This window comes from Melospiza melodia, chromosome 1 (genome assembly GCF_035770615.1).
Source record: "Melospiza melodia melodia isolate bMelMel2 chromosome 1, bMelMel2.pri, whole genome shotgun sequence".
NCBI lineage: Eukaryota > Metazoa > Chordata > Aves > Passeriformes > Passerellidae > Melospiza > Melospiza melodia.
In genome coordinates this window covers 103,654,190-103,673,870 of record NC_086194.1, presented here as the reverse complement: position 1 = coordinate 103,673,870, position 19,681 = coordinate 103,654,190, and the positions used below count along the sequence as shown (strand labels likewise).

General features: G+C 36.0%; 1 protein-coding gene across 1 annotated transcript in view; it reads right to left on the bottom strand.

Moving 5' to 3' along the window:
• Positions 1-19,681, bottom strand: part of ABCA13 (ATP binding cassette subfamily A member 13) — a 169,705-nt gene that overhangs the window by 135,617 nt on the left and 14,407 nt on the right. The window contains exons 4-12 of the mRNA XM_063177512.1: positions 19,367-19,515; positions 17,717-17,745; positions 16,480-16,643; positions 14,216-14,331; positions 12,973-13,106; positions 11,035-11,199; positions 9,372-9,571; positions 2,769-7,481; positions 1,470-1,576 (exon numbers count right to left, since the gene is read on the bottom strand). Coding sequence (XP_063033582.1) covers positions 1,470-1,576; positions 2,769-7,481; positions 9,372-9,571; positions 11,035-11,199; positions 12,973-13,106; positions 14,216-14,331; positions 16,480-16,643; positions 17,717-17,745; positions 19,367-19,515 — 5,777 coding nt within the window. The remainder of the gene's footprint in view (positions 1-1,469; positions 1,577-2,768; positions 7,482-9,371; positions 9,572-11,034; positions 11,200-12,972; positions 13,107-14,215; positions 14,332-16,479; positions 16,644-17,716; positions 17,746-19,366; positions 19,516-19,681) is intronic.

Below are 19,681 nucleotides of genomic sequence, written 5' to 3'. Positions count from 1 at the left end.
TCCCTTTAGGAACACCTGGGTGTTAGTAACTTTCAAACCCAAACTACAAGGGGAGGAAAACAGCATTACACAGGTATTTTCCATATCTTGGGATAATGAACCCATATAGGGGGACAGTATTGTCTTCCTAGTCATCCATGGAGACTGTTTCTACCCAAGCTTGAAGCCACCATATCCTTGGAAAAAGCCTCCTTCCTGCTGTCTGCAGTGGGTTTATACATGGGATAGTGGTGAAGGAATTTGACTTCACTGCTGCATTTTCATTCAGTATCAAGGCAATTTTTAGAACTATGGTTTTTTTTTCCTTAAGTTTGTTTCTTAAGTCAAGTAGGAAGAATAATAAACATTAAACACTGCTTCTAAAACAAGCAAACCTTGATCTTGCTCATAGAAGCAACACAATACTGTTCCTCAAATCAAACCAAATCAAGCAGTTTTCATTTTTTCTCATTAGATTTCATAATATTTTCTGTAACAAATGAAACATTATGAAACATTCCCATTAACAGAGGATTGAATCGACAATGACAGAAATTTAGTCCCCTAATCTCAGTTCTCTCAATAAAAAGACTGCTCATCAGAGGTCAAGCACAGAACACAGGTACCTGGCTACACAATTGCAGTATCACTTATCCTAGCTCAACAGCACTACTGTTTTACTCTTTGGAACTACATCCCTCACAGGAGAGTGGAGAAGACAGTCAAAACTGGGTTGTAATCACTTACAACCACATCTTACACTCTTTTGGAAATTAATTTGGCATAAGACATTACAGATTTCGTCCTTTGCCCTAGAAGGGCAGGTTAATGTCTCCTAATTGCTCTTTACAAACAATTTGGGGCATAGTTGGCTAAAATATGAGCTCTGAAAAGCACTGGCTTTTGTTTCCCAAAGAAATAATATGAATTTATACTCAGGTCAATATCTATATTGAAAGGTTTTAGACTTTCTTAAATTCTTAAATTTAAACAACTTGGGAGCATACACATAAGGAATAAAACAAGGTAACACATTAAAATTTGAACAATTTGTTGAGGGTGAAGTTTTTCAGCTACAGGTAGCCAATTCACTGGTGTGACAAGGCCAGATGTGAGAAAGGCTACTTCCTTTGAATACTTGCCCCATTTTTCCTTACTGTCAAATACACATTGCCCTGTGGCAAGTCTGGCTCATTAAAAAAAAACCCTGTGACCTGACTAAGCTCACTAGTTGAGGAGGAGCAGCAAGGTCTCCTGCTTTCCCTGGGATTTTAAGTCTACATGAACACTCCAGAAAAGAATGTTTCCTTTGTGTGATCTGTATCAGATTTCTTCGTGTGCCTCTGTTGGTTTAATTTCCAGGCATCAGTATGCTGGCTGTGCTTGGCATCGCCCAAATTACCTTATTTGTACAAAAGTTTGCTTAGAGTAAAGCCTTAACTTAACAACACTAACACATGGGTCCCAGAGTCACTACCGTGGTAACCAACCTGAAAAGATTTTGAGAATATTCAAAACGGTAAATTGCAATTTCTGCAATAGTACGACACTCTCAGGGTATAAACGTTCCTGAAGAATGTTGCAGATTTTAGATGCTCTGTAGAAATATCAACAAGAAAACATTATTTTCATTCCAAGGGCACCACAGAAAAATTTCAAGTGACAATGCACAAATAGAGTCTTCAATGAACCACACGAGGATTTCAGTTTATTAACAGTTATTACATTTGTTTGAACAATTTCAAAATCAGAATATAATACTTCCATGTTAAAAAACATACCCTAGGAGTGCTAGAAAACACCTTCCCAAGATAAGCAAAATCATAATGGCTTCAGAAGTCCTGAGAGGCCACAGAATATGTTCACTTGATGGTAAAGAGCAGATAACCAGCATGTAGGGAAAATAAACCACTTTTCTAGTACTTGCTTTTGATATTTTTCAACAGATTAGGTTAATATTTGGCCCTGATGGACAATGGTTTAATGTATTTACATAAAATTAATCATAAAGCTCAAAATACCAGATCACAGCATCAACTTTACAATGCCATTTTTCAGCTCGTTTATGTCAGTAGGACCAGTAGCCCCACCAGCAAGACACCCGAGAGCTGTTTGGAGCAACCAACTTGTGTCTCATTCAATTTTGTTTAAATGCAGCAACTCCAGACCAGCAGCCTTTTTATAAAGTAAATCTGAAGCTGTTTCCTCTGCTTCTGAATTACATCTGATCTGTGCAATCAGGCAAATATGATTGTGGGCTCAAGATTCCTTCAGACACTGCATTTATTAAACTGAACAACTTAACTCAATAGCCATAAGACATCAACAAATTTAAGTTAAAGAAACTTTGTACAGCTGTATTTGGATATAGAAAAAAAACTCCACTCACACCACAAAGAATTAGGCCCAATCATTCCTTAACATTTAGTTCCAAAGGCAAAAATGGCTGTTGCCTGCCAATTAGTGGGGGCTCAGTATTCAGGCTTACAAGGATTTTAAAACACAAGTATCTTCAAATAATTGTTTCTATAATAGCTCCAAAGAAACCAATTCAAGTATCAACACATATGAATAAACATATATTGCAAACATAAACTAAACACAATAATCTAGTCCATACAATGTGTTCTGATACCAAATACAGCTGGTCTGAACAACATAAGTTGGAACAAATCTGAAATGAAACACTAATTAACTTAACAAAAGTTTTGATTGAGCTGTTCATAAACAGAGAGCACTTCTGTCATTGTCAGCACACTTTCCAAAATGACTACACGTAAAACACTTACCTCAGTTCTGCCATTACATCCTTATGTAAATTCATTAGTAAGAGTTTTATTTTATTCCTGTCATATTCTGCAGTGGACTGAAATATTACTTGCAAAATCTCTTCCATGATCTCCAGAGTTCTGCTTTGGGACAGAGTAGAAGTGTCTCTATACGGTGCATTATAAAAAAATGAATCAATGAAGTCAACTTTATGAAGCTCCGTATTGTTTGCACGCAAAGCTTCTTCTACAACATCAAGATCAGCAATTATGTGAAGGAGGCTGTTTAGCAAGACTGAAAAAGCAGGGTGAGTATTATTCAATTTCTGTCTGCTAAAATGACTGTCCCCAAATAACATACCAGTATAGTCCTTCTTAGACTTATTTTGGAATAGCTCCAGAAAGGCAATAATATTTTTGACAGCCAGCAGTAGGTCATTTGATGAACTTTCATTAGTTATAAGGAAAATTAGAGCATGCATCATTTTAGAATAATTTTTATCGTTACACTCACATAGAATGATATTCACAAGGTCTTGTAGATCTTCAAAATTTCTTGAAATGGCATCTACAGATGATGTCTTAAACTGCTCTAGTAAGACATCAGGAGCCATTGAAGAGGACTGTCCAGTGGCCAACTTTAGTAATTGAAACCTTTGATCTATCACCACAAGGAAGTGTCTAACACTAAAATTCACCAATAAATTTTCTACGCTTGTAACTACAGGAAACAAGAAGTTCTCAAAGTTGTCAGTTAGATTGATGTTCCCACTTAAAGATGATATTTTCATAAGCATTGCATGTGTCTGGTTTCCAACAGATGAGAGCGTCATTAAAGGCTGAATTGCAGAAAGAAAAGAAAGAACAGCTTCAGTATTCAGAAGTCTGGAAACTTCACTGGTCATATTCTTAACATTAGTAAGAACACTCTTAAGCGATGTTCTTGACTCTCTGTTCCAGCTTAGGCCATCATAAAGATTATCCAGCTGTTCAAGAAGTCTTTTGGCCATCTCCATTTCTGACACTGAAATGCTGCCCAGAGTTTCTACGATTTGTAAAGCCATTTGGCTCTTTGGTGTGGAGGAACAATTGATTGCATGTGTATTATTCACCTGCAGTGGCACAGCATAAAGGGATAGCTCATTCCAAAAATCTAGCAGCTCTTTGAGAACTGAGCTATTTATATGATGGAGCTCAGAAAACTTCAAAACTATTGAGTTCCATTCCTTAATCTGATGAAAAAAGCAAGTCAGATTACGAGTGATATCCATCTGAATGTCCTCCATAGAACAAGCGAAACTGTCATCCAAAGTGATGAGTTTAAGCTCCTTAATGACTTCAATGACAGCATTGTAATGCAAAGTAGAATTGGTGTGCAGCATGTCACAGGGTTTAAGAGTGGCATCATTCTGAGGTGTTGCTGTTGTGAGAGTCCAGCAGAATGCTGCAGAAAAACAACCAAAGGCCTCTTCAGGTTTATCAGAGATGTCTGCCAACATCTCCAGCAACGTTAGAAGATCTTCTACTTGGTTAGAGAACTCCTCATCAGTAAACATTGGCATTTTTTCTTCCTGAGTTAGTATGAAAGCATATATTTCAGCTAGTGCTTCTGTAACGTTTCCATGAGCCAATCTTTCTGTAAGGCTGATGACATCAAAGAGGAGGTTGAACACATCTTCTGTATTGTAGAGCTCATCGTGTTCAAAAAGCTGTGTTATTTGGCGTACACCAGTCAGGTTCCAGTAACATGATATGTTCTCAAATGCATCCCACCAGTCTGTTAAGGTACCTAACCCAGAGTTCTCAAGGTTAAAAGGTTTGATATTTTTAAAGAAACTTTCTAGGTTCTCCTGGACCTGTTTGAATCTACTTATCAAAAACTCAACATCCATGTTTCTCATGATTTGCACCAAGGCAACCATATGATTTAGAAGCTCCTTTTCGTCTCTTAATGGAATGTCGACAAAAGTAGGAGACTTGAATAGTTCAAGTGCCTTCCTTACCATTTCAATATTCACACCTGCTGTTTCTATCAGTTTCTGAGGAAATGTCTTGTGTTCATTTTGCAAGTTTGAGTCAAGTTTTCTAATCATATATTGAAAGAACTCCATCAGCAAACTGATATTTTTCCCATATAAGAAAGGTTCAATCTCATTGTCCAAATGAGAGGAGCTGTTTTCTTGGAAGTCAAAAGTTTTATTTTTCAGAAGACTTTGGATTTCTGACAAGAGTTCCACTGATATAGGAGAAATGTGGTGAAAAGGATTAAGGAGCATTCTTGAAGTTCTGTTGAAACCACGGGTCGACTGACTAAAACGGGTCTCATTTGACATATACAATGAGCTCCCAACTAAATCACTGATAACGGTTTGTATTTGCTCTCCAGAATTATTTAAAAGTTTAAAAATAAATTCAAGCACATTTATGTCATGTTTGACATAAAGTTCGGGGAGAATAAATTTCAAAGTTTTTGCTATGATATTGAAATAAACACTTGCACAAACCACGTCAGAACCACCTAAGGAACATTCAGGGAGTGTCAAATTAAAAACCAAATTAATGAAGTCCATCACATTCATTAGCTTAGCATCTGTCTCAGCATTTCCCAGAGACTGAAGAAGAAATAAAATATGTTTTGCACTTTCAAGGTGAGAAGGTGACTTGTTTTTTTCAGTGGGATTACTTAATCCATATATCCACGTGTTACAATCCTCTGCTTCATCCATCGTACTGTGAAAGTTTAGAAAGGAGTTAAGATGAGATGAAAAATTTGTTTGCAAGTTGCTTATGTCTTTCAGACTATTATCCAAAATTAATTTGGTAATATTCTGGAAAATGCTGATACAAGCCATATATTTGTCTCGAGGTACACTTTTTAAAAAAGCAGATGTGTCATTTATCTCAGTGAGAATAATTTCAAGTTCCTCTTGGGAGAGCTTAAGAATAGTAGAAAGGGAATTTTCAATGGAAAATACACCAGCACCCTTATCTTCTCCCGCAGATGCTCCTGAGATGAAAGCATCAAGCCAAGAATTCAAAAACTCTTCATTAACAATCTTCAGTATAGATTTCTGCATTTTAGTTATCACAGCTCCTATTGTCTCTAAAACACTTTCTAAACTGCTATCTTTAAGCAAGTTTGTGACTTCAAATGAATTGTTAATTACTCTTTGAAAATTAACAAGGAAAGTCTCAAAATCTTTCAAGTCATTTAAATTGCCATGTTCCTGAAAAGCAGCTTTTAAAAGCTTCATTGCTGCTCCTGTAGCTTCAACAATAGCCATAGCTGTATTATTGCACAGTTCATCTTGAGTTACATTTAAAAGGTTTTCAGAGAGATATGCCAAATCATCTCTTAGGCAGACAAAAAAGGTTGAATTCAAACTTAAGATTTCTGATGCTTCTTCAAAAATCTCTGTCCATGCCTGAAGCCATGCAAAAGTGCAGTGCAAAGCAGAAGGCACACTTACCTCATCTCCCCAGTTTGTTACATCAGACAGGATACTGTCCAATGGAAGCAGAATTAAGTCATAAACCTCTACTGAATACTCTTCTGAACTTACGTTTGCTAGATAGAAATCAATGCACCCATTATTTCCCAAGCATTCTGGAGGAAGATCAAAAAACTCTTCCAAATAACATAAGAGAGCTGTTTGGAACTCGTCATCTATAAATAAAGTTTTAAGGCTGCTCAGAATGTCATAAACAACTTGTATATCTTTTTTTCCATTCTGTGCAAGAAACTGTGCTTGAAACTCTGTATAGTTGTAAATTAATAGTAATTTTTCACAGAGAGACTTACTGGTGAGATTCCAGAGCAGATCAAAAGTTTCAAACAGAAAATCAAAAACTAGTTCCTTATTTTGCAAATCATGCCATACTTGAGAAGCTGACATACTTTTTGAAGCCTCATAAAGAAGTTTTAACAGAGTGTTATTGCTCTTAATATTTAAAACCAGATCATCATTCTGGTACAGAGAGAAAATTTTTGGAACAAGTGAGGCCACAATAGTACTGTTTAATTTTTGGATATTTTTGAGGAAATCATGCACAATTTCTCCTAATTCTTGTACCTTATACATAAAATTTGGATTGGAGAGCAATAAAGAAGAAGTATTACTCACTCCAGGAATTGTGTTAAATGAGACATTGGCACGATCACCAGACAATGATCCAACTTCATAGAGATTTCTTTGGAATTGTTCACTAAAATGTTTTAAATCGTCCAAAGCAGTAATATTTAACTCTGGCCAATCACTCAGGATCTTTTTGAGCAACACCATACTTCTGTTATAGATTTTATTTTCTGTAATGGAAGATAAAATTCTAGATAGGGTCTCAATTACCTCTCCCTCTTCTACTTGACTCAAGAGAGAAAGCCTAGAATCTAGTTCATGGAATACGATTTCCACTATACGCCAGAAAAGTTCTGCCCTCTTTTTTGTCCAGATGCTCTGAAGAGGTTGGAAATTTTTTTGTAGGTCGTTATGGAGTTCAGAAACCACAAGTGAGAAATTGGTGGCAGATTCATCCCTCTCAGCAAAATTTTTTATCCATATAATTGCATTATTCAAGGCATTTTCAATTAAAGACTTATTTGAAGAAACTGCAAAATCAAACATTATCATTCTTTCTAGGACTTCTACAAGGTGAAAAAGATGATCCATTTTGTTTTCACCAGAAATCTTCAAGTTTTCTTCTGTCTTCAAAAACTCTTTGAAAGACGTCAAAATCCTGAAAAATTAATCAATCGTAAGTTTTTTTTTCTTGTTAGTTACCTAGCAGGCAGCCAAGAATTTTTAACTATATATTATTTAAATTTTAGAATCTAGGTTTATTTACTTAATTCAAGGAAATTACAAATATAATTTGAATAGCAGTCACAAATTAATCACCACAAAATCTGAATTAGCAAAACTTGACAATTGTTTTGGGTTTCAAAAAATGTGAAAAAAAATCTCTACTGGAAAGTCACAACCTCATTCAAATCAAAACCTGAATGTAGACAGCAGTGAAAAAATTGTGCATTTATCAGTACTTATAATCAAACTTGCAAGCCACAAGGAGTCCAACACCTTTGAGTACATCACATTTTGAGCTGCTGAAAAGAACAAAGATTTCATGTTCCACAGACTAATTATTTTACAGAAAGGAATGTATCAATAAAATAGATCAAAACATCTAATTTTCCATGAATTGTAAAGAATTTTTTGTTTTCTCATAATTATTGAAACTTAAAGCATTCCAGTTGACTGCCTGGTAGCCGAACACTGCTATTTTAATATCTACAAAAAACATGAAATCACAGTGAAAATTGGAATGCACCCACTGGTGTTTTGATTGTGTCGGTATTACTTATCAAAAGAAAAAACAACTACTAGCTCTGTAAGATTTGTCAAGAGGAGGTGCATGGAAAAAGAGTCTTTGAATGTAGAGGCCTCAAGCTTAAAATATCTTCTCCTTAAAAATATTTTCCTTCTCTCCAGACTCTGTAATCAACAGAGGTAGAGCACAAAAACACTGTGCACTGCAAACAAAAGAATAAAACTGCTAAAAAAATACTTTGTTGTTGCTTACAACTGCAGCAGCACAGCAGTTTCCTTTTCTAAATTAGAACCAAATTTCAAAACATTCTACTAAATTTTTAAACAATTTGACTGCAATCTCTCTCTTACTAGTTGATAATGGAATCACTCTTACTAGCTGACAAGAAATTACAAGTAATGAGAAACTGAGGCCAATATTATATCTCCTGGAAGTGATGCAAGTCATCCAGTGTGCCACTAGAAAGAGGGAATTATCAGTTCCTGTGCTCTGCCATAGACCTTTCTTGAGCCTCTGCCAACTCTGACAAACATTGACTTCCTTTATGTACAGCTTAACTCCTCTGTAGAACCTTCCAGAGCAGGAATATTTGAACAGCTTGACAAAACATATCATTCTTAATAAGTCCAGGGCTTACAGCCAAATCTTCACATAAAGTGTTTACATTTGCATTAAGTCATGAACCAAACAGAGAACTTGAAATTGTAATGAAAGCTCAAAAACATCAAAAGAAATCACAGACTCAGAGTGCCCTAGATGAGACTGCAAATTTCATATGTACAACTAATTCTACGTGTTTAAAATTCTGTTTTCCATAGGCTGTAGCTGTTGATGAAGGCATCTGTCACAAGAGCTCCTGCACAACTGAGCTGACCTCTACAACAAAAATTCTAAATATTTCACATGCACTGGACTTGCTATACATGAGAAATATCAGTGAGTCACACCAACTACTTGTGGGAATTCAACTTTGTTTGCAGAACAAGATAACAGATTCATGTCCTAGTTCAAAATGCCAATTATCCACAGCTGCTGATTCCTATGAGTCCTGATCATGTAGTAGTCATGTCCTCTGCTGAACCTGTAGGAAGCTATATTCTGAAGCATGAACTTAATTTCTTTTCTAGAATATATAAGCATCAGCAAAATTATTTGACTGTATACAAGGTTTTGAACTACAGAATGAAAAGAAAATCGCAAAACAGACAAAACCAGAAATCAATTAAATGCAAAGTAAGACCAATATTCAGGTTGATCTAATTTTGTAAGACAAGTTTCAGAAAAAGAAGTATAACTTACCAATGAGATGGAACATATCCTTCTGAAAAATAGGCATTTGCTTTCTCATCCCATTGCTGGATCAGGATATTTATCTCTGAAAAAAGTTTCCTGTCTTCCCTGTCATCTAAAAATTGAGACATTAAATTAGCCACGATTCTTCTAAGTTCCAAAAGGAAATTTTGAGAGAGACTGCTGCTGTCGAGCCATTGCTCAAGTACCTAGTGGATTGAATGCAAAACAGAACATCTCATTAATCAAAGCTTTCTTACTTAGGCAGTACACAGAATTTGCATGTCATTAAAAATTCACACAATCAACAATGATACCAAAATTTCTCCCTTACAACCTGTCTAGACTCTGAAATTACTGACGTGACAAAGGTTGATTTTCAATACAGTTTTGACTGACATGCAAGTTGGCAATGTAACAGGCTACAGCACACAGACAGCTGACATTCTATGTGGTGCTGACCTTGCCTGCAGACCCGGGAAAGGAAAAAAGATGGACTGAGGCTGAAATCAACCAAAAGCTGACCTCCACAGCTGATTACTCAGGCTTCTTTTACCAAACTTCTGCCTACATTGCCAATATGATGGAAGATAGCAGCCTTAACATTTTTGGAGCCCCATAACACAGAGAAGATGAAGCCTGTATGCTCCCAATGTAAAGTCCAGAAATAAGCATTAAAAAGCCTGGCCAAAGCTACTGACTGCTCTCCTTTTCTTCACCATTACCTTTCTTTTAAATGTCAAGTGAATATAACTGATTTACTCCAAGAGATATTCTGTTCACCAAGATAACTCACAGTGGCCAGCAGCTTACATATTTCTGGTTCTCATAAGAGCATCAACTCATGCTAAGAGTTTTAAAATCATGACTGAAATTATTACTGGGTTTTCCTGCACAGAGATTAGTGCATTCGTTTTGGCAGTCACATTGAATTATTACCTCCTACCTCATACTTCATCATATAGCAGGGAAACCTCAAAGATCACATTTTTGAGGAAATACACAGGAAGATCTACATTTTTTCTTTACATAATATTGCAAACATCTCCAGACCAGCTTGATACATTATTCTTCTTTTTTAATGGATAAAAATATGATGTTTCAGTACAAAAACAAATACCGATGTTAAGGTAGCTAGGTGCTTTTCTTAGGAAACATCAGATATTTTATTCTTTTGTCCATGCAACTACACATATGTCATTACAGAGAATGCATGGCAAGCTATTCTGACAGATGAGAATTTTAAGATGCTCTACTGGAGGTTTACTTTTATCTTGCTTCAGCCACCATTGCCAGAGACAATGAGGGGAAAAAATTAATTATGTACCAGTGGAGGTGTCTAGTCAATTTTCAGTTTTGTTCAACATTCAGTCACAGGTGGAACAGTAAACAGTCTCCTTTGACAGGTCTCTGCATTATAGCATATCTCATCACATTCCCTATTACATTTCAAATCTGAATCTCCATTAATGAGAAAATCTGATTAAGTGGGCACATGATGATATATTATACTTCCACTATAATGATTCTTTATAAGGATTATTTCATTTTATTAGCAAGAAAGTTCATTGAAACAATTTTATAGAGAACTTAGATTTTTTTTTAACTGAGTTACTGCTGGCAACCTACATGCTAAAATTAGGAATTCAAACTATTAACTTATTAAAGTTACCCGTGCATAGAGTTTGAACTTGCTGACAGCATGAACAAGATACAGTTTGGCATCATGCTGTGCAGAATTACAGCCCTCTCCATTATTCTCCTTGTTTGCTTCATCTTCTTGGACAAGAGCCAGAGCAGAGCACACAAACTGCTCCAGTGTCTCTCCTGTGGGAATCTGGCAAGGACACAAGAAATTGATGAGTATTTCAAGAGCGTTGCTGAATGTTAGCTCTCCTATCAACTTACTTTTCTAATGAAAATAAGAATAACACTTAGCCTTTTCAGCAAGAACAAAGCCCATCTAACCCAGCCTCTCATTCCCAGGCACATACTTCAAAGTACTCCACTAGCAGGTTGCTGTATAAAATACCAGTGGCCCCATTAGGGTGCTCATACAGCATGAGAATGATGAGACTTGTATATGCAAGGAATTTTCACCTTGTAGCTACACTAGTATTGCTACTTCTACAGTAATTTGCAGGCTGGTACTAAAGTAATTTGACTATGATACAGCATCCTTATAGTAGAATAACTATATTGAAACAACTTCACAAGTATAAAAATTACTGATATAAAAAGCACTTAGTACAATGATGTATCTCAACCAGTGATTACATGCAGCAGAGCAGTTTTAAATTGAGGTTGGTGGGTTTCGAGAGAGTGGCCAAGACAACAGAATTTTTTCTTCATAGACTAATTTTTAAAATCTGTGATGAATGATTTAATATTCCCAAGCCAATAAATTGATATGAATACTTAAATATTCCCAAGCCTATAATTATTAAAGCTTACAGAAATAATGCCATACATTTTAATTCTGGTACTGTCTTTCTGAGATGCTTTGCATTCTTGCTCCTTTCAACATTGACTAGAGAATTCATTAAAAGTTTTGCTGGTGTTTTGACACCAAACAAAAAGGGGTGTTAGATACAGAATTGAAGTGCTCCAAACAAATATTATCCAGGCTTCCATATTTGCTTTCATAGTTTTTGATGGTCTTCAAAGTTCTAATACAAGCACAAAACATTGAGATACTAGTTTAAGTAGTTACCAAGTGAGTAGCCTGGGATTTCACAGTCAGCCACAGTTATCAAGCTGCAGTTGAATGCAGTTCATTTGGCCAAACAGGGCATCACTGATATTTCATCAAAAGGCCATTCAAAAGTCAAGGGTTTTTTTAATAATGTATCCATTTTTTTAAATCTGCTATTTTTACAATGAGCTCTTCTGGAGTATAACTCTAAACTGTACTGCTCTACAAAGAACAAACAGATTTCACATAAATTACCAACATGTTCTATTAAAGAAACTGAGGACTTAAGCACAAATTCAAAAGTTGTTTCCAGTTTTCTGCAGCCAAACCAGACCACCACAACAGACAACTTTGGTCTAGAGGATAGGCTGCCCTATCTGAAGAAAGAGATTTTCTTCTAGATGCGATGCATCACAGGCTATTTGATTAAGAACCACTAAGACAACTCAGTCTAGTACATTCATATCAAGATTGCACAGCTGAGAAGAAAGGACTCTTGGTCTCCCTTAATTTACACACAGAAGAGACAGCCATTCTTTGTCCAGCAAATGAGATGACAAGTGCTGCCAGACAAGCTAATCCTGTCAGACTCAAATCAAGGATTTGGGTTTAAAAGCTTAGTGAAGCAATCCTCAAAAGTCTCTACTTGATTGGTTAATAAACACAGGACTCTGCCATACACAGTTGTTACTTCAGAGAAGCATTCATTAGTGTATAAAACTGGACCTATCAATATCTTCATGTGCACAGATTTCAGCTAAAGCTAGTCTTTTATTTGATGGGAATGAAGCTAGGATATTTAACAACCTTGTAGCTGCTGCACAAAACTAAGATTACGTAACACAGGAAAATGCATTCAGGGCACAAAAAAAGAAATATTGAAGAGTTCGACACTGAAATTTTCAACTGATTTACCTCTGTTAATTGTGCTGTATAACTTAGCAGCTTCTCAACATGAGGGCCATCAAAACCAAACCTGGATTCAAGTTCTGCTTTCACAGCAAGCGGATTCCACAAAACATCCCCAAAAGAGAGATTGTATTGAAAACCTGAAAGAAAGGAAATCTTTTGTTTATGTAATTCATTCTTTTTGTTCATGTTGTTTCTTGGTGGTTCTCACTTGTTGTGATCCAAGTACCATGTTCCCAGCTTTTTTGAGGACAGCAGGATGCGTGCACTGGAATACAAATTTACCTAGGATAAAACCCATGATTGCACTAGTGGTAAGGTCAGTCAGTATGATGGCATTTCAGCAGCTGATATACTGATGGTGGGATGCCCCTGCATAGCAATTGCCAGCAAACTCAGCAGGGTGACATTCTGAACTGCACAGAGGCATGCAAGGTGTGTGTATTGACTGGATGTGAACCACTAGTGAGAGTGAGAGCAATGGGAAAATACCAGAAATTCCAGAGAAATCAAGTTCATCTTTTGTACAAGGGATCCAGCACATCAGCTTTGTCCTACATCAGCCTTCACTTTTGCAGGTGAAGTGGGATTTAGACTGCATATTACTCTTAGCCTGACTTCCACACCAAGCAGACAGCTGCACCTATACATTGTGTGCTTCAGCTTGCCCATGAAACTTGCTCCTGACCTTTTCTTGTTTTCCTGGGGCCAGCCTACCTTCTCCAATAAAACTCATCTTCATGGTGAAGCAGCAGATGGAGAAATGTAACCCTTCAGCTGACAGCAGAATTTATGAGAACAGAAGAATGAAGCTTAAAGTAAACCAGTCATAATGCTTAACATGCATGTCCAAGAAAATTGCTGTCCTTCTATCAAATGGAAGAAATTGTCCCTTGCATTGGTTTAGTCTCTCTCCAAAATTCATTTCTAAACCATGATCATTCTAAACACTATGTATTAAACCAGTTTATCTGATGCTTTGTTTATATCTGATAAACAAAGTATCAGATAAACTGGTCTAATACAGTATCTGTATTAGATATTATCTGATAGTTGCCAGAGTCTGATAAAATTTAATAATCAGTATCAGTATTTAAAAAGCAGATCAGTAGAGAAGTAGGTTAGCAGTACAAAAATATAGTTTAGTCTCTGCACATCAAGAACGTAGCAGAAGGTCCAGCAGTTACTATCATATATTTCCAGAATGCTTATTAGGAAGTTCAAGGATAATCTGAAGCAAATTTCTTACCTTCTAAGCTCCTATCCTGTACTGATGCAGCAGTCAAATTCAGTGCCATTTTCACCGCTTCATAGAAACTTTGGCCCAGTGGCATCATAGCTAAATCCTTCAGTGATGCTAAGGTACTGAAAGTGGAAAATAAACCAAAAATCAAGCTCTCTATACACCAAAAAAGCTGAAAGAACTTGCTGGAAAGAGACAACTTTCAAGCAACTGAATAATAAAATACTTTTTTTTACTGTTGAAAAACTGATGTTTTATGAAATTAGAGTTTAATTGAACAACTAAACAATTGAGGTTTTACAGTTAGAGTATCTCAAACACAAATTGAAATTTTACAGTTAGTGTATCAGTCAATTTCCATTAAGGAAATGTGTCCTGAGAGGACCAATGTCCTCTAAAAAAAAAAGGAAATAAATGTGGAAAAATAAGACCAAAGTACCACCAACATTCTCTGCTATCCTCACAACAAGGCAGAATCAACACAGAATACTTATATTTTACTTCCCACCAATTTAAAGGAAAAAAATTTTAAAGCAACATAATACTTCTTCTCACAAGAGATTAAGCAAAATGCATTACAGAATCCATTGATAAAAATATATCTATTGAAATTCTTACAAGTCTCTGTCACCTTAGCTGTGAAAAAAAAATTCTCTGTTAATGACAATGTAACTTACTACATAAAATTTATGTCAAATTTACCAGCTATTTCCCACCAAGTAATCAGATTATGCAAATAAGAATCTCATTTTCCAGAGTAAGTCATCAGTTTACAACATTCATAAAAAGAAGGGAAAACAAACAAACAACCCAAAAAAACCCTACCCTACCATAAAACCCCAAAGCTGCTCAGATAGATGTGAAAAGTTTTGTTAAGTGCCTCTGAGAGACACAGCAAAACATGGTACAGATCTGAAAGTCAGAAATGTAAATTCAGAACCTTTCTACTGGCTTAATCCTTCCTTAGAAAGGGCCACTAGAATGTAGCATAGTAATGTGAAACTAGTCAGGAAACAAGCATTGGTTTTTGTGGTTTGCTTTCCAAATTGCATTAATGAGGGTAAATTTGGTCACTGAAGGGCACAGAAATCTTAAAAAACCCCAAGCAAATGAAAAGACCAAAACCCATATGTAAACATCTGATTCTCCTATGTAGTTTTGCATGTTAGTAGCTCAGAGAACAAGGTGAAATAAGGTTACTAATTACTCAGGCATAAGGGAAAAATAATTAAATTTTAAAAATCAAGAACCAACATAGGTGCAATCCACATATTATAAGAGAAACTTGTTTCCCAGCTTGAAAAAAAGTTATGCCATCATATCCTTCTTCTCTGGGTGGACAGCTGTTTTTGTGGATTTTCTTCGATTTGGGTTTGTTTTTTAATTTAAAAAAAAAGTACAGTGGGATGATAAAGGATGGCAGAACAGCACAGTAATTTCTCATTCATTATCTCTGAGCTCCTGCTTCCCCATGGCCTAAGGCTGATGAGGTGCATGGCCAGTCTAGCGCAGGCACCCAGGTTCAGAGGGCTTCTCTTACTTTATGACTGTGTTATTTGACTACAGTGACAATTGCCCATCAACCTACTACAGCAAACTGCCTACCCTGGCAAACACATATCCATCTTTCACCTAATAATGACCTTATTTTACTGAAAATTCCGTCTGATATGTGTCTTGGTCTATGCTTTCATTCTATGTCTTCCTCTGAACCCAGCTGTCCTTTACCTGATTCAGAACAGTCTCTGGGGTGTTTTTCTTACTGTTTCATTTCTTGCAAGAGAGGACCTAAAGCTATTCTGACAGCAAGAGGCTGAGGAAACAAAATTGAGTAATTTTCCTGATACAGACCAAGAGCTACATACATTCAGATCTGATTAGTATCAAAACTATTATTTTCTTATATTCATGTGTATATGCTCTGTCTTTCAAAGATTCCCAAAGTATATTACAAGATTCAAAGTCATATTATGTGATGAGCTTTTCAGGCATTTCATAAATTCAGGTATTGCTAACATGGAGCTGCTTAAAAAAGACTCCTAGGGCATCTCTGTTGAGTTTGGCAAAGATGTAAAACATAGTTACAAAGGAATCAGTCTGGGTGAAAATTCCTAACAAGTTTTATAAAAGCAAAATCTGGTAATGAGAAGAAAATTTTAGCCTCTTTACAATGTAAAGGATGCTTATTTTATTAAGTAGACAGTGAGAAGAACAAGAATTGCAGATAAAATTTTAAAACAGAGCACTTTCAAGAATGCGAAAGTACTTACTTTTGAATAACTTTTAGAAACTGTGTTATGGTAGCTAATTCATCTTCTGTATAAAAGCTGTTCAGTTCAAGATGAGGGAGTGAATGCAAGAGGTTCCAGAAATATGGTTGCTTGTACAGATTTTCTGCTCTAGAAATAATTTTCTCTGCTTCATTCAAATCCATCTTTAGGTAGAAAAAAAAAAAAAGTTACATGCTACACTTCCAATAACAGAAGAAAAAAATAAAAAGAAAAAAAAATCAGGTGCCTGTTATTTCCCTGACCCTCTTGAAGTTTAAAACATTCATACTATTTTTCTGAATGTGAAAACATACCTCTAGATTTGTCAATATACCACATTCTTTTGGTGGTATTTTGAACTCATGGAGGCTTTGTTTCTGATATGTCTCCCTGCTCTGATGAAGAAATGGAGCTGGAACTAAAGCCAAGGCATGTCATTCTGCTCAGAGGTGTAACCAAGGGAAGGATTATCTTGGAGCTCTCAAGCCCTGCAATGAATGCAACTGCCCAGGCCTTGCCATCCTTGCCTCACAGCTCTTTGCAAGGCTTGTAGGGGTCTCAAATAAAAACTTAAAAGAATAACTCTTTAAAGGTGACCTGCCTGGGATAAAACAACTTCTTTCATAGGACTACACAATATTTGCTACTCAAAATTAATGTCTCACTAGGGCTTTTTTACACAATGGTGACATAAGCATGCCTTATACAAAAAGACTCTTGTGTATATACAAGCTCTGTTTCTAACAATGATCATCTACTGTCAAGTCTAATATTTTCTTAATGTTGAGAAATACATTCTTTCTATTCTATATTGCATTCCAGAAATGAAATTTCATATTGATATGGCTCCTTTCAATCAATGAGATCTTATGAGCAATTAAAATTGCCATCTAATTTCAAGTTATAAACAGGAAATCTAGGTTTCATGAAATAGCAGTAACAATCCATCAAATATGGAAAAAAATACATCTGATAGATGCACCTTTAAATTGCTCCTAATAAACAAACACCCTTCAAATAGTTGTGGATTTTAGCTACTAACAACCTACACTGGTTTAAATAAGTAATCTAGAAACCATTGAACATCTATCAAATTTAGAAGACACAATTTTTTCCTTCAAACATCTTTTTCTTTCAGATAGTCTACTTAAACTTAACAGGTTACAAATTTCTAACCATTATAATAAAGATCCTCAAATCCCAAATAATCTCAAAACAGATTGTAATAAATACTTACAGTAAGAAAAGTGGTGATGTTATGGAACCCTGTAAAATTAAATATTTTCCTTTAAAGAGAAGCATTATTAGCTTTAGAAGAATCTATATTGTAAGCAAGAGCAAGCAGTGGACAAAGGATGTTTCTAGAAAAGTAAAGGCACATGAAGTAACTAATACCAAAAGATAGTGGTCAGTTTGATTTTCTGTGCGTCCCAATACTTTTACTATATTCATAAAAACAATTCAAAAGACATTTCTTACTGTCAATTTTTTTTTGAGGCAAAAGCATCATGCCAACACTACATGAATGTCCTTGCTACCAGAAGCCAGGCATGCAAACTGTGATTTCACCTAAATCTTTCTGCTTGAAAACTCAGACAGTGACACGGGGTAGTGGGAGGGGCTCAGTGCCCCCTGGTACAGCAACAAGGTTGTGCAGCGTGCTAAATAGGTATGATTCGTGCTGACAAAATCGAAACAGTAATCAATATTGATACAGTAATTAATATTTGGAAATAATAAAACAGTTAAAAGGTGTAATGCCAAGAAAGAAAGGGAGATGAGAGGTTCCACCCCCCCTTTTCCTGCAGATGGTCAAGGCAGGAAAAAGCAAGAGATAACAGTTACTAAAAATTAACAGAAAGAAGGGAAAATCTGGTTGGGTCTCAGGAAAACGCTAATTATATGAGATTTATTTCTTTGATGCTTAAACATAATATTATGTTAGTTTTGGCTTATATTATACTAGCTTGGTGCGCATGCATAACCCAAAGGTGAATTAAAGGACATCGAGGAAGAGGAGAGCCTTCATCAGAAAACAACCCCCAAAAAGCGGTGCGGCCACCAAAACGAGTGGTGATGCATGCACGGTGAAGGTGGTGATGAGGGAGGAGGTAGAAGTGTGATGAATGCAAAATGGGAGGAGATGGCATTGGCACATGGCATGTAAGGGGGGAATGTTCACTTGGCAAGCTCGTACGTGAGGTGGCAAGGGTCCAGAGCCCTGCACTCCGTACCCCGCGGTTATCTTTTGCTTATGCGCTATTATTGGAACAAAATTATCCCTTATTTTAATCAAATTATATTGTCAATATTTCAAGTGTATCCAATTTTATGTATTTTCTAAACTATCCAATTAAAATTGCTGCTACCTCTAATATTGTTTGGGGTTTTTTATGATGGGATAATTGGGCAAATATAACAGCAGTATGGGTGGAAATGGAACAGGAGACCCCGACCCTGCTATTTCCAGTCTCACTCTTTCTGTGCAAGACTGAAGGTCACCAGGTGTGAGATACTGTTGTTTTCCATTCCTATACTCTTTAGTACAACAGAAAAATACAAGGGGGAGCATAAAATCTCATAAACTACTTTTGAATGCATGTTAGAAAAAGTAACCTTATACTCTGATTCTAATGCTTATCTTTTAAGCTTTCCTCTCATTGTTTTCATAACTCTCAAGTATACAAGGGCACAGTTTCAGAAAGCTAAATTTTTTCTCTGATAATTTTGATGGCCACAATGTTGGTAATCATAAAAGTGGCTTTTTTTAGATCAGCTAAAATTTCAGTTGCCTACTTTTATTTTTAAGATCAAGCTATTCTTTTGTTTGATGTCTATCACCAACCAATAGGCAAAGAAATTAATTTTTAGAAAAATCACAGCTTACCTGAGAGCCTTGAATTTTCTTCCCATAGCTTTTCTAAGGCCATAGCTTTCTCTGTAGTATCAATGAATTCCTTTGCAAGTTCTTCTATCTCTTCCATGAAGTCCAGATCAGGTCCAGTGGCTCTCTCTGGACCACTTTGAGGGCTTGCACTATTTTTTGACAGAAAAAAGAGGGACAGGTAACACACTGAAATCAAGTAACTGAAAAATGTGTATATACTCACAGCGATATTCTAATACTTTTTTTAACAATTATGTATTCACACAAGTTCTATTTAGTTCAGTTCATTAACATGCAAGTTGCAGCACTGGGTCT